Genomic DNA, 22,721 nt, shown 5'->3' on the forward strand with positions numbered 1-22,721 from the left:
GAGAGATGGCTCAGTGGTTAAGAGCACCAACTGCTCTTCCAGAGGTCTTGAGTTCAATTCCCAGCAACCACATGGTGGCTCATAACCATCTGTAATGGGATCTGATGCCCTTGCTAGTGTGTCTGAAGACAGCTACAGTGTACTCACATACATTAAATAAATACATCTTTAAAAAAAGGGGGGGGGGGCTGGAGAGATGGCTCAGTGGTTAAGAGCACTGACTGCTCTTCCAGAGGTCATGAGTTCAATTCCCAGCAACCACATAGTGGCTCACAACCATCTGTAATGAGATCTGGTGCCCTCTTCTGGCCTGCAGTCACATGTGCAGGCAGAATGCTGTACGTAAAATAAATAAATAAATCTTAAAAAAAAATAAAAATAAATAAGAATAAATAATTAAAAAAAACTGTTTACAAACTATATCTACTAGATACAAAAATAACAGCATACCTCTTGCCCTTGTGGCACCGGTAATTACCTCCGCCAACCTTGAGGGCTCTTTCTCAATTCCTCATTGCCCCCAAAGCCAATGACTGCCCTGAATTTCAGTTAATAATTTCTTTGAGTTTTGCTTTCTTTCTGTCATTCACCTTACCGGCCCCACCCCCTGTTTGAGACAGGCCCCTGCTCTGTAGCCCAGCCTGGCCTTGAACTTGTAGTAAAATTACTACCCCACCCTCCCGGGTGCTGAGATCACTTGCATGCCCTGGTTTTCTCTTCCGATTTAAAAAATGTGTATTTATGCCTCCCTAAATTTTGTTTTTATTTTGCAAGCTTGAACTTTATATAAATGAAACAATTCTGGTTTCTGACTTCCTAGCCTGAGGTTTCTAGTACGCAATGCTAATGTTTCACAAAACCGTGTGAACCCATCAGCCGGCATACACTGGTAAGTGAAGAAAAAGAAAACAAATCTGAGGGGTTTAGGATTATTAACAAGGGGGAAAGGAGCTATTGCAATTATGGGGGCTCTAGAACTGTTGCAGTGAGGAGGGCTCTGACCTGGCAATGACATCTCCAAGGTCTCATGGGGAAAAATGTTTTTTTCTTTCACAGGAGAGAGCGAACAGGCCAGGAAAAGCTCAGGGAGAGGGAATGGGGCAAGCAGCAGAAGCATGACAGGTCGATGGGGTCAGGAAATGGGAAATACTTGGCTCTGAATACGGCCCATTCTCAGGAGGGGCTTTTGAGGAAGAAGAGGAAAGAGCTCGCTCAGGTCCAAAACGCAAGGGAAAAAGAAAAGGAAGCTAGTTCAATGCTTGGTTAGCGGGGACAAGAAGGTCAACTAAGCTTTTATGAGGCAAAGAACTGGAATTTGGAATCTGTCTGGTTTCATCACAGGTAAACAAAGTGCACATGTCTCTTACATAAGTCCAGTGAGTAGAACTGATTCTTTGCAGTAAACTCTGTTCTGGAACACAGAACACAGAACAGAATAGTCTGGGGTCCTTTTCTTCACTGCTGTGCTGGATCACAGGGCTCTGGTCAAACTACACTGTCAAAACATCAAAACATCTCAAACACATACAAGACCTTTTTTTTTTCTGAGAGTCTCATGAGCTCAAACCGGTCTTAAACTTGTTATACAGCTGGGGGTGGGGTGGGGGCAATCCCAGAACTGGAGAGGCAGAGACAAGTCTCCAGTCTCTGCCTGGTCTACAGAGTATCAGGACAACCAAGAAACCCTGTCTTGAAAACCAAACCAAACCACACCAAAGCAGATCAAAAACATATACAGCCAAGAAGGATACTGAACTTCTGATTCTCTTGCCTCTGAAGCACCAGGATTACAGACAGTACACGTGGCTTTTGCGGCACTGGGAACTGACCTCAGGGCTTCACGCATGCTAGGCAAGTACTCCATCAAATGAAGCCATGTCCCAGCCCTGGCTTTTGGCTTGTTTTTATGGGATTTTTTAAAAAAAGATTTATTTATTTACTACATATGAACACAATGTAGCTGTCTTTGGCCACAGGAAGAGGGTATCAGATCTCATTTACAGATGGTTGTGAGCCACCATGTGGTTGCTGGGATTTGAACTCAGGACCTCTGGAAGAGTAGTCAGTGCCCTTAACCACTGAGCCATCTCTCCAGCCCTTGTTTTGTTTTGTTTTTTTTTTTTTTTTCGGAGCTGGGGACTGAACCCAGGACCTTGTGCTTGCTAGGCAAGCGCTCTACCACTGAGCTAAATCCCCAACCCTCCAGCCCTTGTTTTTATGTTTTATTACTATATGTCACTTACACATTAGTCTCGTTCTGACATTTTTACACATGTATATAATGTATTCTCATAATTCTCAACTTTTCTGTTGCCCTTTCTGTCTCCCTCCCACTCCATTGATCAAGAGTGTAGAATTGCTCTTTCTACTTTATCTGTAAATTTTTTTAAAGATTTATTTATTATATATTATATATAAGTACACTGTAGCTGTCTTCAGACACACCAGAAGAGGGCATCAGATCTCATTACAGATGGTTGTGAGCCACCATGTGGCTTCTGGGAATTGAACTCAGGACCTCTGGAAGAGCAGTCAGTGCTCTTAATCACTGAGCCATCTCTCCAGCCCCCTCTAATTTTGTTTTGTATGTATTGTTTTGCTTCCAAGTTTATCTGTGGATCATGTGCATAGCTGGCACCCTCAAGAGGGCAGAAGGCGGGCTGGAGAGATGGCTCAGCAACCACATGGTGGCTCACAACCATCTGTAATGAGATCTGATGCCCTCTTCTGGTGTGTCTGAAGACAGTTACAGTGTACTTATAATAAATACATAAATAAATCTTTATTTAAAAAAAGAGAGTAGAAGGCAGCATTAGAATCCTTGAAATTAGAGTTACAGGTAGCTATGAACTGTCCTGTGGGTGCTAGGAATTGAACCTGTGTCCTCTGGCTCTTTTTTTTTTTTTTTTTTTTTGGTTCTTTTTTTTCGAAGCTGGGGACCGAACTCAGGGCCTTGCGCTTCCTAGGCAAGCGCTCTACCACTGAGCTAAATCCCCAACCCCTGTCCTCTGGCTCTTAACCACTAAGTCATCTCTCCACACTCCATTGTTTACTGGAGGAGTCATAAGGACTATCCACCCAGGATAGAATGTTTCAATTTAATTGCTACACAATAACCCTTTCCACTGTAATCCCTAAACTGTGTTGCAAAAGCCCTCAAAGTGACCACCAGCTCCTATACCCCCTATACCCGCATAGGGCTGTCAAAATGGCGGCTTCTGTCAAAATGGCACCACGCTATCTCAGCTTGCAGCCATCACAGGAACTGTCCACATTGGAGCATTTCCTTTCCCACCTCAGCAGGAGCTGTTCAGGGTGACACCTTTCCTGCCTCAGCCTACTGCCGTTATGAGGAGCTGTCCACGGTGGCAACACCTTCTTCCCTGTCTCAACTTTGGTGAAACACCACTGCGTGAGCTGTCCCCCAGAGCTGTTCACGGTGACAGCACCTCCTCTCCAGCCTGTCCAGGCATGGGACCTCAGCCAAAGCCAGCTGCGGCTGGGAAGGACTTCCCACCCTAATCCATGGGCCTGATGCAGGGAAAAGTGGGTGAAAAAAAAAAAGCCACCAATCTCTGAGCTCCCCAAGCTCAGAACTTGAGATTCCACCAATCCCTGGACCCTCCAATACATCTCTTTCATGAGAAGAAAAGATGCTGTGAAGAGAAGGGAAGAAGGGACGATGTGGACCAGGGCTGAGGTTCCTGAGCTCCTGAGCTCAGCTGGGGATACCCTTTGGAGCTGAAATGCTTCTGCTGAGAAGACTTCCTCTCGGAGATGTGTGGTTCCTGGGCTCCCATGGCCCGGGATGCTCTTCCACTGGGATACCTTTTCCCTTGGTTCCTAGGCATCTGAGTTCCAGAATACCCTTTCATCCGAGCAGAAACACACCACCCATCAACCATCAACTGCATAAAAATTCTTAGAGAGGGGTGAGAATCTCATGAACCTTTCCCTCCTCCGTGACAGGAAGTTGAAGGGCAAAGCTGCATTTGCTATAAATTTCAAAATGGGTCCAGTCGACCCAACGCCCTCCTTTGGCCACTCTGAGCACTGCACACAGGCGTTGGATTTAGAACAATCACAAGAGCTATACTGTTTGTGAGGGACACGAACACCTTGTACGGAGGTAGACCATTGCTGGCAAAACGGTTTGGCTCTGGGAATAGTTTTCCATGGTTATGCATGGAATTGTACTTAGAAGATATATGGTTAAAGATAATTTTATATGTGTATGAGAGTTTTTGCCTGCATGGCTCTATGTGCAACGTGTATGTGCCTGGTCCCTCTAGAGGTCAGAGGAGAGTATCCAACCCCATGAAATCAGTTACGGATGGGCGAGCTGCCTTGTATGTGGGTGCTGGGAGTCCAACCCAAGTACTCTTTAAGAGCTGCAAACGCTCTCAATTGCTGGGACATCTCTTCATCTCCCCCGTCCCCCGCCCCAAGACAGGACCTCTCCACATAGCCCTGTCTCAGTCTTACACTTCACTATGTTAAACAAGCTGGTCTCGAACTCACGTAAATCTGTTTGCCTCTGCCTCCCAAGTTCTGGGATTAAAGGCGGGAGGCACCACGCCCGGTTTTTTTTTCAACTTTTGTTTTATTTTAGACACAGACTCATTATTTAGCCCTGGCTGGGTTGGTACTTTTAGTCCATTCTTGCATCAGACTCCCGCCACCTCCGGCTCAGCATCCCGGTTCTCCACACTGGTTCCTCCTTAGAGCCTGCCCCATGCTGGCTCAGCTATCACTGAGCTACAGCCCAGCCCATCGCACGAGTTTTCCATCTTCTATGGAGCTGGACACACAGTTTCGGACCAAGAGCAACTAAAACAAAGTTTGAAAAACCAAACGGTCACAGACTCCACGTTCACCAAACCCCGACTCCAGAGTCCGAGACGTGGTGTTCTCGCGAGAGTTGACGCCCAGCAGTCATGTGACAGTCCAAGATGGCGACGCCCAGGGAGCTGGACGAAGAGTCGGCGGTTTACCTGGTGGTGAGTGGGATCCCGGCTGTGTTACGCTCGGCTCAGCTACGGAGCTACTTTAGCCAATTCCGAGAACAGCGCGGCGGAGGTTTTCTGTGTTTCCACTACCGGCATCGGCCCGAGAGGGGCCCTCCGCAGGCGAGTCCGGACGCGGCCGGAGCTGCCCCGGACCCTGCTGCTGAGGATGCCGCCCAGCCTACAGCCTCCGATGCCCGCGCTGTCCCCGCCCGGGGCTCTGCTGCGGTCCAGACCCGAACCTGCTGCTGCATTGTCTCGGTGAGGGGAGTGGCGCAAGCTCAGCGACTGCTTCGCATGTACTCGGGTCGCCGGTGGCTGGACTCTCAGGGGACCTGGCTTCCTGGCCGTTGTCTCATACGCAGGCTTAGGCTACCCACTGAGGCTTCAGGTAAGAGGGAGCAAGAATGGACTAGACTTATGGCCCTGGGAAAGGAGGCACATTTCCTGGGTAGTAAAGATAGGTTACCACTGTTTCGGAGCTTAAGTTAGTTACGGACAAAGGTACAAGTTTTCAGCCCAATTTGCATGTTTAGTTTTACTCAGGGACTTAAAAGGCAAAACAAAGAAACAACCGAGACCTATATACATAAGTTTCAAATTTATCCCTTCTTAGGACCATTTCTCTGAGGGGTTGGTTTTGCACTGACATGGTTTCTTAAAAAGGAAATTTGGAGCCGGGCGCGCTAAGGCACGCCTTTGATCCCAGCACTCAGGAGGCAGAGGCAGGACTATCTCTGAGCGAGTTCCAGGACAGCCAAGGGTTAGATAGAGGACTCTGCAGAGGAAAGCGTTAACTCTAGAGGTGAGGGCTTACTGCAGGTCTTAAGCAGTAAGCCGAAGGAGGCACAGAGGCGGGTGAGGCACAAATGTGCCCACTGGGGAAAAGGAAGCCAGGTGTTTTAAAATGCCAAATGGAGAGGTTTAAAAACATTAGTTTGAAACAGTTCATCCTCGGCTTTAAGAGTCATTAACAAGAATGGTAGCATATGCCTTTTAGTCTTAGTACCTGGAAAGCAGAGGCAAGTACAGCTCTTTAATACTTGTCTAGCTTGGGTCTACAAAGTGAGTTCCAGGCCAAGACTATGTAGCTCTGATCCTGTTTCAAATATAAAATATAAAATAAAAATGAAAACTGGTATCAGCTCAGGGTTGGACAGTTTCTGAGCAGCCGTCTTCACAGAAGGAGGGTGTGTGTGTGTGTGTGTGTGTGTGTGTGTGTGTGTATGTATGTATGTATGTATGTATGTGCATGCGTGCGCAGGTTATGATTTAGGCAGAGTCTTAGGAGCAATGTCCTTTCAAGGCATACAACATGAGCTGCCTCTGTGTGTGTGTCTCTCTCTATACTGGCCTCAAACTCTATGAAAGATAGAACAACCTTAAACAAGATGTGGTAGTGAGCCCCTTTAATCCCAGGACAGGCAAGCAGATTTCTGTGTTCAAGGCCAGCCTGGTTTACATGATGAGTTTCAGAGTAGACAGGGCCTGCCTCAAAAAACAAAGAAACAAAAGAAATAGCCTTGGGGTCATGCCTGTGCCCCCCATGTTGGGATCATAAGTGTATACCACTATATCTGATCAGCCCATCATTTTCTTACTTCTCAAAACAATCCTGGGCTACCAAGAAAGATGGATTAACAAGTAAGGGTGCTTGCTACCAGCTCTGAAGACCTGACTTGGATCTCAGGACTTACATAGTGGAAAGAGAGAACCAACTCCAGCAAGTTACATTCTGATTTCCATGGGTACACTGTGATGTGCACACACACAATAAAGAAACAAACCATAATAAATAAATATTGGGTCTGGAGAGATGGCTCAGCATTGAGTGCTCTTCCTGGAGGACCTGGGTTCAATTCCCAGCACCCACATGGCAGCCCACAACTGTCCGTAACTCCACTTCCAGTGGATCCAACACACAGACACACAAGCAGGCAAAACACCAATCAGTGCACATTAAAAAGAAAATGGTTGGGGTTGGGGATTTAGCTCAGTGGTAGAGCGCTTGCCTAGCAAGCGCAAGGCCCTGGGTTCGGTCCCCAGCTCCGGAAAAAAAAAAATGGTTTGATGTATCTGGAACACCAGATATGTGAAGTGGGGACTGGAGACAGCGCGGGATTGGAATATAGTTCAGAGATGATGCTTCTATCCTAGTACCAATAAAAGCTGGTCATCGGGAAGCAAGTGTTGAAGAGACTTGTGTATTCCTCTAGGAATATACACCTAGGCATATACACAAATCGAGTATTTAGTTTACATTTATTTGTGGCGGGAGAGGATACACACGACACCAGTGTGGAGGTCAGAGGACAACTTATGGTACATTCATCTTGTTAGCCTTTTATTTTATTTATTTATTTATTTATTTATTTATTTATTTATTTATTTATTTATTTTTTGGTTCTTTTTTTCGGAGCTGGGGATCGAACCCAGGGCCTTGCGCTTCCTAGGCAAGCGCTCTACCACTGAGCTAAATCCCCAACCCCTAGCCTTTTATTTATTTATTTATTTATTTTTTTGGTTCTTTTTTTTCGGAGCTGGGGACCGAACCCAGGGCCTTGCGCTTCCTAGGTAAGCGCTCTACCACTGAGCTAAATCCCCAGCCCCTAGCCTTTTATTTTTAAGAGAGAAGTCTTAGTATGTTTTAGCCTAACTGGCCTCTAACTCAAGATCCTCCTGCCTCACTTTGTTGTGTGTACTGACCTCATAGATATCATCGTGATTTACTTCTGGCTTATTGCTAAAAATCGTCTAGGGCCTTAACATCTAGTTTTTTCCCTCCTCTCTAAGATCTAGGGTCCTTTCCCTTTAAGACCCGGAAGGAGCTACAGAGTCGAAGGGCAGAGAATGAAGCTTTTACCTTGGCTGACCTGAGGCAGCTCCCAGAGCTAAATCCACCAGTGCTGATGCCCAATGGCAATGTGGGCACACCCCTGCGGGTCTTTTTAGAGTTGATCCGGTCCTGCCGTCTACCACCTCGAATCATTACCCAGCTACAGCTCCAGTTCCCCAAGACAGGCTCCTCCCGGCGCTATGGCAATGTGCCCTTTCTGTATGAGGACTCAGAGACTGTGGAGCAAGAAGAGCATGTGTACACAGCAGACGGGGAGGAGATCCCCCAGGGAGCCTGCGTGGAAGATCCAGCAGCAAGCTCCATGGATGAGCCTGAGGATGAAGGGCAGCAAGAGGAAGAGGAGTCTGGCTCGGAAGATGTGAGTATGTCTTCCGTACATAGGCTCCTTTTCATAGATGGAAGGGACTGAGGGAGCTATGGATAAGAATTTACCCAAGAGCATGTGAGGAAGCAGGAGTAGAGTCAGGATGGGAGCCCCCTTCCTTCTTGAGGCTTCTCCACCCTCTGCTTTCATCTCCTTTCTCCATGAATGAAGTGAGATGGAGTGTATTGTGAAGCCTTTTATTGATTGGTTGAGCTTTTGAGCTCTGGTGTCGTCCCTTCTGACTACACCTGAGACCTGGCCTTACCTCCTTTCCTTCCCAGCTCTGCAGCCTTGGTTCCTGTAGCACCTTAGGGTTTAACCAGGATGGGGACCCGAAGAGTCAGGCCAAGACTCATGCTGTCATTCCACAAGTGTACTTAGGCACGTTGTAGCAAGGATTAGTAGTCAATTCTAAAGATAATCTCCTAGCCATTCCCTGCCCCTAAAGAGCCTGAATGTTGAAATGAGAAAGTGCAGAAAAGCTATTTGGGGTGACGTCCTAGGTTTTCCTGCTGGTTCTGCTGTCCTTGACATAGTGTTGTGGGGCAAGTCACCTTACATCTGAACCTAGACTCCCTCTTGTAAAATGGGAGTAATGGCACTTACCTCTCAGGGGCACTGGGGTGATTCCAGGAGCCCAGTTATAGGAAGGGCCTGACCAGCAGGAGATAACACTTGTCCTGTCCCTTCTTTTTCATGATGTAATTGAGAAAGGCTTAACTGTCATGGACAGATTAACACTGCTGGTGAGAGACTGTGTGTTAAGTAGGCCTTGTGTAGGCTGCAGAACTCCACATGAGGCTGTAATCAAGTAAAGAAGCAAAGGGAGTGGGGGAGGAACTGCCTGGCCTAAAGCACAGCACATAAGAGTGAGTAGGGCGGCCAGGGTTTTAAGGTCTAAATGTGCTGCCTCCTGAAGGCACCCTGCAGAGGTCCAGGTCCCATGTCCCCTTCTGGGCCCAGAAACTCCTTCCTTTTAGGAAGTTAGATACAGGTCACCTCTCCCTCCCCTTCTCCCAGGACGATGACCGGGGTGAGGAGTGGGAGCGACATGAAGCGCTGCACGAGGATGTGACCAGGCAGGAGCGGACTACTGAGCGGCTCTTTGAGGAGGAGATTGAGCTCAAGTGGGAGAAGGGTGGCTCTGGCCTCGTGTTCTACACGGATGCTCAGTTCTGGCAGGAGGAAGAAGGAGGTAAGGCCAGGCATCAGTCGGCTTGTGGTTACTGGAACAAATACCGGAGATGGATTAGCTCCTAAAGAGAAAAGGGTTGGCTCAGTTTAGAAGCCTCAAGGCCTGGCATTTGGTTCTTATGCCTGTGGTGAAGCTGCACATTATAATCAGAGCACATGGTGCAGGAAGCCTGTTCACCTCATGGCTGGGTGCAGAGGAGAGAGAAGGAAGAGAAACTTGGATCTCACAGTCCCTAGTGAGGGCATAGATGAAGTTCCACCTCTTTTTTTAAAGATTTATTTATTTAAACGGATTTTTTTTTTTTTTGGTTCTTTTTTTCGGAGCTGGGGACCGAACCCAGGGCCTTGTGCTTCCTAGGTAAGCGCTCTACCACTGAGCTAAATCCCCAGCCCCGATTTATTTATTTAAAGTATATGAGTGCACTATCGCTGTCTTTAGACACACCAGAAGAGGGCATCAGATCCCATTACAGATGGTTGTGAGCCACCATGGGTTTGCTGGGGTTTGAACTCAGAGCCTCTGGAAGAACAGTTAGTGCTCTTAACCACTGAGCCATCTCTCCAGCCCGAAGTTCCCCCTCTTAAAGATCCGGTTACTTCCCACTGTATACCTGGTACTATGTCTTTAACACATGGGTTTGTAGGGATGTTTAGGATCCAGATCTGGGTTGGTGCCCAGGCAATGGCTGTCAAACCAAGGTTGGAGTCTCTGCTCTACATGATATATTTCCTGACAGTCTTAAAAAGCTAGGAAATGGCTTCCTTCCAATTTAATGCAGCCTGGTCTTCCTATTTTGATGAGGAATTGGTGGAATAGAATCTGGAATATCTGCCTAACTCTAGATTTAGCTTGAAACACATGTGGGAGTCATTGGGATGGGACATAGAGTTTGGTGGTTGAGCCTTTTTAGTTTGTCCAAGGTCCTGGGACTGATCCTAGTCCAAGAACCAAAGAACTCAGAGTCGCTAACCCATGCCTCTGGATGCTTTTATCCCTGTAGATTTTGATGAGCAGACAGCTGATGACTGGGACGTGGACATGAGCGTCTACTACGACAAAGGTACTGAGCCAGGGGTGGCAGTCCTGGGAGGATCTTGTGCCCTAATCCTGTATGCTAGTCATATATGCTTGTCAGAGGCCAAGTCAGGGAACCAGGAGCAACCCACTGCACACTCATTCCCAGTGTGCTCAAGAGAAATGTTCTAGAACCCCCATAGACACCAAATCTGCAAATGCTCTCTTACACGGTGGTCTAATATCTGGTTAGACCTACACACCACACATCCTCATGCATACTTAAAATGATCTCTCTCAGAAAGATTATTGCCAGGCGGCGGTGGTGAACACTTTTTTTTTTTTTTTCTTTTTCTTTTTTCTTTTTTTCGGAGCTGGGGACCGAACCCAGGGCCTTGCGCTTGCTAGGCAAGTGCTCTACCACTGAGCTAAATCCCCAACCCTGGTGGTGAACACTTGTAATCCTAGCAGAGACAGGCAGATCTTTGTGAGTTTGAGACCAGCCTGACTTATGAAGTGAGTTCCAGGGCAGCTAGAGCTGCACAAAGAAATCCTGTCTTGGAAAAAACAAACAAACAAAAATAGTTATCAAGGGCTGGGCCTACAGCTCACTCCTACTTTCCTAGCATATGTGAGGCCCTGGGTTCAATTCCAGCACCAGGAAAAATATAGTTACTCAGCAGCCATGATGGTGTGACGAACACTTGGGATTCCTGCACTGGGGAAGTAAAGTGTGAAGATCACTGCAAGGTTGAGGCCATCCTGGGCTATAGAGTGAGGACCTGACTCAGAGGGAACCCACACACTATCTGCAATGCTTTCTAGAATACGGGTGCTCTGCAAATAGTATTACTTAGGGAATAGTGGTGGGCGTGGGGAGTCTGCATGTCGGTACAGATGCAGTTGGTTTCTGAGTACTTTCCAACTGTGGGCCTTCAGGTACAGAAGCTGTACAGAGAGGCTGACTGTACTCACCACCTCTGCCGAGAGTACTCCTACCTATAGTCGAATGGAAGGACTGTTGTCGGCAGGCCCTTGATCCTCTCTGTCACAGGACCGTGAGAACACCCCTCGGTGGGTTCTGGCTGAACAGGCTCTAAGTAGTCAGGACCTTGGCTTTTGGTCAACTCATAATTCTGAAGTGAGAAACAACCTGGAATTTTTGTTCTGATATTTGAGACATTGTGTAGTCCTGGCTATCCAAGAACTTGCTATGCCAAGCAGGCTGGACTCAAAGTCTCAGACATCCATTCTCTTTCTTCTGCCTCCCAAATGCTGGGATTAAAGATGTATGCCATGCTTCCTTGTCCTTTTTTAGATTAGGATTTTTTTTTTAAAGATTTATTTATATTTAAGTACACTGTAGCTGTTTTCAGATACACCAGAAGAGGGCATCGGATCTCTTTACAGATGGTTGTGAGCCACCATGTGGTTGCTGGGAATTGAACTCATGACCTCTGGAAGAGCAGTCGGGTACTCTTAACCCTGAGCCATCTCTCCAGCCCGATTTTTTTTTTTTTTTAATGGTTTTTGCTTGTTTGAGTCAGGTTTCTCTGTGTGGTCTGGCTCTCCTGGAACTTACTCTGTAGACCAGACTGGCCTTGAACTCAGAAATCCACCTGTCTCCAGGCATGTTGCCATCATTCTGCCTAGCTGAGATTTACTATTTTTGTCCTATATAAATATATGTTTTGCCTGCATGTAAGTATACCATGTGCCTGGTACAGTGCCAGTGCAGAAGAGGGCATCAGATCCCCTGGAACTGGAGTTACAGACAGTTGCGAGCTGCCGTGTGCCAGGTCCTGTGGAGGATCAGTGCACTGCTGAGCCGTCTCTGTAGTTCCCAGCTACCCGGCTTCTGATTTCATCTCTGACTTCTCTGCACTGCCCCTCATCTGGGAGAACCGTGGTTCCTCTTCTCATTGAGCTCACAAGCTTATAAAAGAGATTACGGGACATTGTGAAAATGAATCAGAGATCTTGTGAGGGGACCCAGGAACCTTAATCTCCTGCGGAGAGGGACCCTTTTACAAGATGGGTTGTGGTCCCTCAGATGGTGGAGACAAGGATGCCCGGGACTCTGTCCAAATGCGCCTGGAACGGAGACTCCGTGAAGGTCAGGAAGATGGCTCTGTGATAGGACGCCAAGTCGGCACCTTTGAGCGCCACACCAAGGTAAGTGAGCATGATTAACCACAACGCCTTTCCCTCCTCCCCCATTTCTCCTCCTGCCCCAAGGAACAGGCCCCCCTCCCTTCTTTCCTTCCCTTCATTCCTTCCTCTCCTTACGTCCCTTACACCCTTTGAGGCAGGGTCTCCATAGGTAGCCCAGCTTGACCTTGAACTGAAATCCTCTGCTTGACAGAATCCCTGCTTCTGTCTCCCAAGTAATGGAACATGCGCCAGATGTCACACTTGAACCACTTCTCTGGACTCTCACTGCTTCCTTTGCAGGGCATTGGCCGGAAGGTGATGGAGCGCCAGGGCTGGGCTGAAGGCCAGGGCCTGGGTAGTAGGTGCTCCGGGGTGCCTGAGGCCCTGGATGGGGATGGCCAGCACCCTAGATGCAAGCGTGGATTGGGGTAAGTGCAGCTGAGACTCCCTAGGTCATAATCCCCCTGTGCTGCTATTCGGTTTCCCTCTTCCATTGCATTTGGGATGGGATGGGCACCCCTAAATGATAGATGACACTGTTCTCTCTCTCTCTTTTTTTTTTAAGCCTCTGTCCTTAAAATTTACTTATTATATATAAGTACACTGCTGCTGTCCTCAGACACACAAGAAGAGGGCATTGGATTCCATTACAGATGGTTGTGAGCCACTATGTGGTTGCTGGGAATTGAACTCAGGACCTCTGGAAGAGCAGTCAGTGCTCTTAACCACTGAGCCATCTCTCCAGCCCTTTATTTTCATTTTAAACCCAATCCTACAACTCAAAGGAATCATGGGGTCCCTAGGGAAGTAATTTCCTCAAATCTGAATTTGGGCTTGATAAGGGAGCCTGTTGTGGGAATGCAAATTCCCAGGTTCCTGACAGTTGACACAACTCTCTAGAGGTCGGAGACCCGAATCCTAGAGATACAGCTGTCTTTGGTGCTGGAGGCATGGCTCAGTGATGAGGGTTTGCCTTGCCTGGGTTCAAGCACTATCAGCAGGAGACAGTTCTGTACAACCAGAGGTGTAGGAGTCTCTTGCCAACCTCTTTACTGGAGTTTGAAGAGAGCAGCCTTCTCACCAAGAGCCCTGTTTTATCCAGATACCATGGAGAGAAGTTACAGCCATTTGAGCAACCGAAGAGGATCCGTGGAACCGGCTTGGGGCTCATTTCCACAATCTATGATGAGCCTCTGCCCCAAGACCAGAGGGACTCCTTGCTCCGGCGCCAGCCACCCACCAGCATGAAGTTTCGGACAGATATGACTTTTGTGAGAGGTTCTAGCTGTGCCTTGGACAGACCTTCAGAGCCTGAGTGAGGCTAAGTCCTTGGTCAGGATGACTCAGCTGCAAGGACATAGCCCTCTACCCGGGTCTTGCCAAGTGGACCTGAAGCAGCCAAGAGCTTGGGACTAGCCCTTTAGGCAGCTGGCTCATATGTGCAGACCTGAGCGTGCCCACTGTTTCTCTACCTCAAAGATGATTTCACAAAAAACCCCTCCGGCTCCTGGGGTGTTTGTGCCTAAAGACCTTTCTTTGATCTCTGAACCCTCGTGCTTGTTTGGGTTTGCCCCAGAACCTTGAAGATCTTGATGGCCTGTGGCACAATCAAGTCGGTTTTGGGGGTTATCTGAAGGAGGGCTCCATGAAGCGAGGAAAAGGGACCAGAGCACTAATCCAGAGAGGGTCGGCGGTCCCTTACCACCTTTACCCTCTAGCTAGGAACGGATCTGCACGAGAATAAACCAGTTTACCCGGCATGGAAATCTGCCTTAGTGAAGCCTGGGATATCTTGAGACTGACACAGCGGAGGGAGAAATGCGGCTGCGTGACCACAGCCTATGCCGCTGTCCTGTAGGCGGGACTTCCTCTCCAGGCAAGTTCCGGCGGAATCCGGAAGTCGGAGCATTTCCCTTCCTTGCCGGGTAGTTTGCTCGTTTTTCTGCTTGGGTTTCTTTGGCTTACTTAGGGAGGCAACCGTGGGCTGCTTATCCAACCATGGCGGGGGCCGCCCCGACTACAGCCTTCGGGCAGGCTGTGATCGGGCCCCCGGGCTCAGGGAAAACTACGTACTGCCTGGGCATGAGTGAGTTCCTGCGCGCGCTGGGGCGGCGCGTGGCGGTGGTGAACCTGGACCCAGCTAACGAAGGACTGCCTTATGAATGTGCCGTGGACGTGGGCGAGCTGGTGGGTCTGGGCGACGTAATGGACGCGCTGCGCCTTGGGCCCAACGGTGGCCTGCTCTACTGCATGGAGTACCTGGAAGCTAACCTAGACTGGCTGCGCGCGAAGCTGGAGCCCCTGCGAGGCCACTACTTTCTCTTCGACTGCCCCGGACAAGTGGAGCTCTGCACGCACCACACCTCCCTACGCAGCATCTTCTCCCAGATGGCTCAGTGGGACCTGAGGGTGTGTCTTGGGTAGGGCAAGCCCATTATGCAGATGGAATCCCAGACAGAGAGGCAGATAGGTGCCACGCCCCCAAAGTACGATGCAAGATAGAGGCTGAGTTAAGTTTGAAACAGAACAAACTTCTGAGAGAGAATTTTAGCTCTGCCACCAACTCTCTTTATGGTCTTGGAAAGTCCTTTCACTCAGTTGTGTCATCTCTAAAATGAATGTGTTCTCAATTGGGGATTTTTTTTTTTTTTTTTTTTTTTTGGAGCTGGGGACCAAACCCAGGGCCTTGCGCTTGCTAGGCAAGCGCTCTACCACTGAGCTAAATCCCCAACCCTCAATTGGGGATTTTTAAAAAACAGTGGAAGTGATTACACAGAAGTGGCTCAGTGATTGTTTAATTGATGTGCAAAAGTGCAATGAAAGAGAGAGGCAGATGCGGCGGTGTAATTTGAACCCTTTGCCCACTGTGGGGCGGGGTTGAAACCCTCTATGTAAGAGACCTCTTGGTCTTGGGGATTTACTTAGCTCAATGGTAGAGGTCTTGTCTAACAAGCAGAGACCACAGTCCCTGGGTTTGGTCCTCAGCATAGTAGGAAGGACAAAATGGTAAAATTGCCCCATATTTTCTGGGAGGAAAACGTGATGCGGGTTATTAAATTTAAGAGGCAGGGAAAGTGACAGGCCTGGAACCCCGGCACGTGGCTCATGAGTTCCAGGCCTTAAAACCCTGTCTCAAGCACACACATGTACAAGGAAATAAAGGCAGAACAGTACTGAGGCATTCACTGGATCCGTAGGCTACCAGTCTAACAAGGGACACGTGAGCCCAGAAGTTTCCTCCCACTCCAGGTCAGTCTTCCTCTCACCCTGTCCCTTCTGCTCACAGTTGACTGCTGTTCACCTTGTGGATTCTCACTACTGTACAGACCCAGCCAAGTTCATCTCAGTACTGTGTACCTCCCTGGCCACCATGCTGCATGTGGAACTGCCCCATGTCAACCTCCTCTCCAAGATGGACCTTATTGAACACTATGGGAAGCTGGGTAAGCGACCCTGCCTGCAGCGGGAGGGAAGCTGCCTCACTGCATTCCTGACTTCTGACCATTTATTTTGTGCACCATGCCAGAAGCTACAGCTGATTTAGAGACAAGAGCTACAGATGGGGGCTTTAAAGGAGTTAGAACGAGGTGACAGTGCAGTGGGTGGCTGAAGGAAGTGGGTAACAGTTCACTGCTCTGAGGCCATGGCTCACGACTTTGGGTAACTGTTCTAGCCTGTGAAGTAGAGGCAATGTTGTCCTAGTTGAGCTGGTAGAATCAAACTACCATCAACCTAGTGGCTAAAACAACAGACATTTGTCCTTCTGTGTTCTAGAGGATGTGAAGTCTTGAGAACTAGGCAGACGCAGGGTCTGGCTTGCAGCTGGCCACCTTACTCCTGCATCCTCCCATGGCAAGAGGCGGGAAATTGGGAGTTGGGTGGTGTTGCAATGGCCAGCATCTTTTTCTGCCAGATTCTCTCTCTGCTGTGCTAATAGCATGGGCTCCTTAAACTCTGCAGTCATAAAGGAATAGAGAGAAGAAAGCTGATGTCTTGTGGCCTGGTGGGGAAGGGGGTGACGTGGCATGGAAGTGTCCTCGCCTGCGGCGTCCATGAAAGGATGTCAGCCAAGTCTCTCAGCTCATCTTTGGGGACTGCTGACCACGGAGCCCAGCGGCCATCAGGTGTGCTTTTCCTTTTATTAGGAAACTGCACAGCACGAAAGCCTGGTGTAAGAGCATCTGCTGTGGCCCAGGAAGGGAAGGTGCCTTACCCAGGAGACCTTGCTGCTGGACTGAACTGATTCAGTTTGACAGCATTTACTAAGTCCTTCCAGTGTGTAAGCTAAGCCCCCGGGGACTGACCAACCTTTGTGAAGCAGGGCTAAGCATCCTTCTCAGTACCTGTTTGACTCTGGTGTATACAACCATTGAGTGTGTCTGTGTACAGGGCAGGCAGAGGGTTTACAAGGTTAGTCCTCACAACAGCCCCGAAGGTAGACCTGTCCACATGGCTGCCTACTGAATGGTGGATGAAATCCAGCACATTAGCCAGGCGTGGGGGTGCGTGTCCATAATCCCAGCGCTTGGGAGAGAGAGACAGGAGGACTGGGTTCAAGGCCAGCCTCTTATGTGATATGCAAAGAGGCCAAAAGAAGAAAACTGGTCCCCCTGCAGCTAAAGTACAGGCAATCGTGAGCCTCCCATGGAGATACTGGGGACTGAACTCAGGTCCTGTGAAGAGTAGCAAGTGCTCTTAACCTCTCAGGCTGCCCCTTTAAATTAATTCATTTATGGGGGTGGCATGTGCTTGTGTGGAGTTGATTCTCCTTTCCCTGTGTGGGTCCCAGAGATTGACCTCGTGTCAGGATTGGCTCCAGATGTCAGTGTGCATGGGCAATCTCAGCACATTCATTTTGATTAGGATCTCACTAAATTGCCCAGACTGACCTTAAATTTACTATGTAGTCTAGGCTAGCCCTGAACTTTTAACCTTGCTGCTGACTTGGCTGCTCTTGTACCTGGGATTACCAGCCTGCCCTACCAGGTCAAGAGAGTATTTTTCTTTGGTTTTGTTTGTTTGTTTAGAGACAGGGTTTCTCTGTGTGGCCCTGTCTGTCCTGGAACTTGCTTTGTAGCGTAGGCTGGCCTCAAACTCAAGAGGTCCACCTGTCTCCCAAGCTCTGGGATTAAAGGCATGTGCCACCACTGCCGGACAGTATTTCTCTTCTTAGTAAACTCATTTAACTGCACTAGCGAGTGTCTTAGTGGGTGTGAGGAATGGGAGCCAGTGTGCAGCTCAAGCCCTAACTCTCAGCACACAGGAGCCTGAGGCAGAACAGCTGTGAGAGCCAACCTGGGCAGTTCACACAGTGAGTAGAAGGCCAGCCAGAGCGGAGGTGGGAGTCACTGTCACAGAGAAATAATGACAAAGAAACAGAAGACACAGCCCCAGGCCTAGTTCTCTCTCCTCTCACAGGGCTGTCTGTAGTCCCGCACCGCATGTGTCCAGGCTAGCTCACCACTGCCTATTCTGTTCAAGCTGATTAGTTATAATGCCCACCCCCCCACCTCCAAGAGCTGAGGACCGAGCCCAGGGCTTTACCACTGAGCTAAGTCTCCAACCCTGGGTATGGTTTTTAATCCCCCTTAGGATGCTAAACTAGAACTCAAGGTCCTACAAATGCAGTCGTGTCTGTCTGTCTCTGAGTTATGTCCTCAGCTGCTCCGGTCCTGAGCCCTTTAGCCTAGTGTCAGTGGCTCCTAACTCTGGTTCTCTTCTTAGCCTTCAACCTGGACTACTACACTGAAGTCCTGGACCTCTCCTACCTGCTTGACCACCTGGCATCCGACCCTTTCTTCAGTCACTACCGACAGCTCAATGAGAAGCTAGTGCAGCTCATCGAGGACTACAGCCTGGTCTCCTTCATCCCACTGAACATCCAGGTATTGGACAGTAAGAGATCTCTTCCCGGTGGCTGCAGCTCTGACAGGCCAAGAACATAGAGAGACTTGATGTCCTGGGTCTGTCCTTGGCTTACTTTCAGCATCGGGAGTAGTGAAAAGCAGTAAAAAGCAAAGAGCAGGCTTTAATCCTGCCAATTCTGAGTCACCAGGCCGTGTGTGTGTGTGTGTGTGTGTGTGTGTGTGTGTGTGTGTGTGTGTGTGTGTGTGTGTGTGAATGTGTGTGTGAATGAACATGCCTGAGTCCAGAGAGTCACCAACAAGGTTGACCCACGGCCAACCAAGGGGTATATGTAGCTGAGCGGCTGTATTAAGTTTGCAGAGTGGCCCCTGGCCTCTGTATATCTCTCTCTCTCTTTTAAATATTTATTTATTACATATAGGTACACTGTAGCTGACCTCAGACACACCAAAAGAGGGCATCAGATCTCATTACAGATGGTTGTGAGCCACCATGTGGTTGCTGGGAATTGAACTCAGGACCTCAGGAAAAGCAGTCAGTGCTCTTAACCGCTGAGCCATCTCTCTGGCCTGTCTCTCAACTTTTTAAAGCAGAGATAACCCAGGAGACATTGTGGTCTTAGATTCCTTCCTGCAGTAGGGGCCTGAGCTAACTTTCCCTCTAACTCAGTGGTTCTCAACTTGGGGGTTGTGACCCCTTTGAGTGTCACATAACATATACCGTCCATATCAGATGTTTACATTACGATTCATAACAATATGGCTCAGGGTACCACAACATGAGGAACTGGATTAAAGGGTGGAATGACCAAGCCAGCTCAGTCAGCAGGTTCTCGAGCACGGGAGTGAGGATTGAAAAGAAAAAGACAATTAGACAACATCGTAGAGTGACCCCAGCCAGTTCTGGGGCTGAAGCAGGTGCTTTTATAGCATTTTAATTACATGCGAGTAATAAGGTCAGTTCTAGGTCAAGGGAACAAGCAAGGCACTAAACACAAATAGGGAACAAGCAAGGCAATAAACAGAGCCCTGAGATCACTGTTACTTAGGGCTTATCAGAATGACCAAGATACCTGAGCCCACTTCCCTGTCCTAGCCCAAAGTCATACTCTTGCCTGAAGCCTACTTCTTTGTTCTACCCTAGAATCAGATTCCTGCCTGAGCTAACTTCCCTGTCCTGGCCCAATGTCAAATTCCTGCCAAGTGGCCCCAAAAGCTGTCCACAGTGGAAGGGTTAGGAAGGCTGAGAACCACTGCTCTAATACCACACCTGGCTCCTTCAGCATGAGAAGAGTGTGTGCATGCTAGCACATGCTAGCCCTCGCTTGCCGAAGGCTTTCCCTACTAGCACAGTACTGAGGGCTGAGCATGCGTTATTTTGGTCTACATATTTCATTGAGATATATGGACTATTCTCACTGTTGTATATGGATAAGGAAACTGTTACAGGCCAAACAGCGTATTTGTCAGTGCCTCACTGACACTGGTTCTGTCCAGACACTGAGGGTACATTGACCTTCACTGACTTCTGACCATAAAGGCTGTTTGGCCCAGGAAGAGAACAGTGAGTCAGTTTTCTGGATGGTAGGGTGTTCCCATAGGAGAAGACCCTAGGCAGGGACTGCACGGAGGAGCTGAGCTTCTAATCTGGGCCCTTGGGGAATGGAAGGTTGTCCTGTGTGTGGAAATGCCGTAAGAGTCAGAGGAGGCCAGTTAGGTATGGTGCCAGCTCTCCAGGCCACTCTGCTCATTGAGTTACTTCTCTTCTCTGCTCAGGACAAGGACAGCATCCAGCGAGTCTTACAGGCTGTGGATAAAGCCAATGGCTACTGCTTTGGGGTTCAAGAGCAGCGGAGTCTGGAAGCCCTGATGTCTGCAGCAGTGGGAGCTGACTTCCATTTCTCCTCGTATCCTCAGGGATGGACATGGGAAGGACAAATAGAAGAGCCCAGACACAGAAGCTTAGAAATGAAATGGCGTGGGGCTGTTGGGAGAAGTGCAGTGTTTGCCTGCTGGCTTACATTTAAAGGAAAAGAAGCGCTAGGGGAAGGGAAAGGAGGCGTGGTGGTAATGGAGCGCTGGGGTGTAGCCCAGGATAGCACCCTTGCCTTCTGCCCTTAGCTCAAGGGTAAGGATTTATTTATTTTGGTGTTTTGAGACAGTTTCTCTCTACCCCTAGCACTACAGCCTGTGTAGTGCAGGCTAACCTTAAACTCTTGATCTTCCTCCCCAGTTCAATGAGAGCTAATGCCCATCTTAGGAAATGCCCTGAGTGTGGAAATGTACTTGGTGGGTGTAGTTAGGGCAGCAGAGTTCTTACAGTCTTGCTAGATGACATATGTAGTGGGAGAGAGAAAAGGAGCCAGGCACGAGGTTTCATGCCTGTTGGGAAACTGAGGCAGGAAGATTACCAAAAACTTGAGGCTAGCCTGGGCTACAAAGTAAGAGCCTGTCTCAAAAAATAACAAAGGAGAATAATAGAGAAAGGAGTATTGGGTGAAAAATATGGAAGAGGTAAATTGGAACAGTTAGTGACACAGTGGCCGTGGAGTGGTGAGGGGACAGGTCTACCTTTAGAAGGGATGAGCTGGCAGAGGAGTTGAGATTAAGGGCACCACTGGACAACCAGAGCTATGTGAAGGGCAGCTGGGCCTTTGGACTTGGGATCTGACCAGTTTGTGTGTTCCTTGGGTCAGATGCTGTTGAGAGGCAGGAAGGAAGGGCCTGGTCCTTCGGGGCAATGGCCTTAGAGACACAGCATTTGCCCAGGTTGCTGGAGATGGGAATTTAGACATGTGTCAGATCCCTGAGGACAAGTGTCCAGAATAGTGGCAGTCTGACATGTGATCCCTCCGGAGACTGCCAAGGCTATGGCTCATGTGCCGCCAGTGTCAGTAGTGTCTGCTCTTTTCCTTTTGTGATGCGATCTGTGTCCCGTCCCAGAGCGGGGGAGAGTAAGAAAAATGAGGTAACACTAGATACTGAGCACCTATAGGGTGTGTGTTGTGGCAGGGGTGGAGGGGAGCGGGGGCTCTGTCCATTTTTTACGGTCATAGGTCTCGTGACCATACAGAAGAGAAAGGGAGTGACAGGGACTCTAGAGCATGTGCCACACAAGCTGGAGGGCCAGGAGAGATGTGTTTGTGTGGGCGTCAGAAGGGGGCAGCTCCTGTGGAAGCCATTCCTCCTTCTGCTGTGTCTAAGCCTTAACATGCCTTCCCTCAGCACCCTGGGCATCCAGGAAAAGTACTTAGCATCCTCGGACCAGACCGCAGAGCAGGAAGCCATGCAGCTGTAATATATGGGGCCTGGATCGCCGTGGACAGCTCAGCAGGGTATGGACCCAAAGCCATATCCAGCCAGAGCAGAGGCTGGAAGGGAACCACGGTCCCTGCAAAGGACTTCTGAATAAGAAGCCACACACAGCACCCTTTGTGGTGCCCATAAACTCAGGGCCCTGCCCCCAGGAGGTGGGGACCAAAGGTTGTGGAATAGCTCTCCTCGGGCTGCAGTGGATGGGTGCGCTCTGACACAGGATTATTTTCTATTTTTTGTGACCTCAAACTTTCCTTCAACCCTATGGACCCAGGGACTCGGAGAACAAAGAAACATCTTTGTCCCTCCAAATAGTCTGTTTCTTTGTTTTTAATTATGTTTATTTGGTGTTTGTGTGTGTCTGTGTTGCTCGAGAGTGTGTGTGGAGGGCAGAGGGTAACTTGAAGCTGGTTCTCTTCTGGGTTCTGAGGTTGAACTCAGGTCATGGGACTTAGTGACAGATAACTTTACCTGCCTTGTTTCTTCACGTCAGTGTTGCAGACTCGGCTCAGGCAAATTACCTGTGCACTGGCCAGGTGTCTTGTGATTTATTTGTTCTTCGGTGCTGACAGCTCTAAGTTCAAGCATCTGCAGGCAACTCCTAGCAGACCTCACTTAATGTTTTTTTTAAAGATGTTATTTATTTCGTGTATGTGAATACACTGCAGCTGTCTTCAGACACACCAGAAGAGGGCCATTACAGATGGTTGTGAGCCACCATGTAGTTGCTGGGAATTGAACTCAGGACCTCTGGAGGAGCAGTCAGTGCTCTTAACCATTGAACTATCTCTCCAAACCCCTTTAATACTTTATTTTTATCCTATGTATTTTATATTTTATTCTGCTTTTGGTATTATTATTTTGCAAATACTAGTCAATTTTTGAAAAATTAACATAACTTGGACTGGAGAAATAGCTCAGTAGTAGCTAGCATGCACACGGTGCTGGGGTC

At 48.7% G+C, this 22,721-nt stretch overlaps 2 protein-coding genes across 3 annotated transcripts; both read left to right on the plus strand.

Annotated features, from left to right (window-relative positions):
- The first annotated feature begins 4,935 nt into the window (after positions 1–4,935).
- On the plus strand, positions 4,936–14,354 carry Gpatch3 (G patch domain containing 3). The gene is given in 7 exon segments (NM_001399446.1): positions 4,936–5,397; positions 7,800–8,221; positions 9,248–9,422; positions 10,423–10,482; positions 12,490–12,611; positions 12,891–13,018; positions 13,693–14,354. Coding segments are annotated over 7 exon segments (1,569 nt in total). The 5' UTR covers positions 4,936–4,952; the 3' UTR covers positions 13,910–14,354.
- Gpn2 (GPN-loop GTPase 2) lies at positions 13,775–22,081 on the plus strand. 2 transcript variants are annotated; one of them, XM_087550054.1, is made up of 5 exons: positions 13,775–14,515; positions 15,877–16,033; positions 18,315–18,475; positions 20,231–20,361; positions 21,680–22,081. In XM_087550054.1, exons 1-5 carry the CDS (start codon positions 14,432–14,434, stop codon positions 21,750–21,752), a joined length of 606 nt encoding a protein of 201 aa, XP_087406180.1. In that variant the 5' UTR covers positions 13,775–14,431; the 3' UTR covers positions 21,753–22,081. The 2 variants fall into 2 exon arrangements, with proteins under 2 accessions (XP_087406180.1, NP_001257888.1); NM_001270959.1 differs by lacking the exon at positions 13,775–14,515 and adding an exon at positions 14,589–14,999.
- Positions 22,082–22,721: the final 640 nt, after the last annotated feature.

Source organism: Rattus norvegicus, chromosome 5 (genome assembly GCF_021556685.1).
Source record: "Rattus norvegicus strain SHRSP/BbbUtx chromosome 5, alternate assembly SHRSP_T2T, whole genome shotgun sequence".
NCBI lineage: Eukaryota > Metazoa > Chordata > Mammalia > Rodentia > Muridae > Rattus > Rattus norvegicus.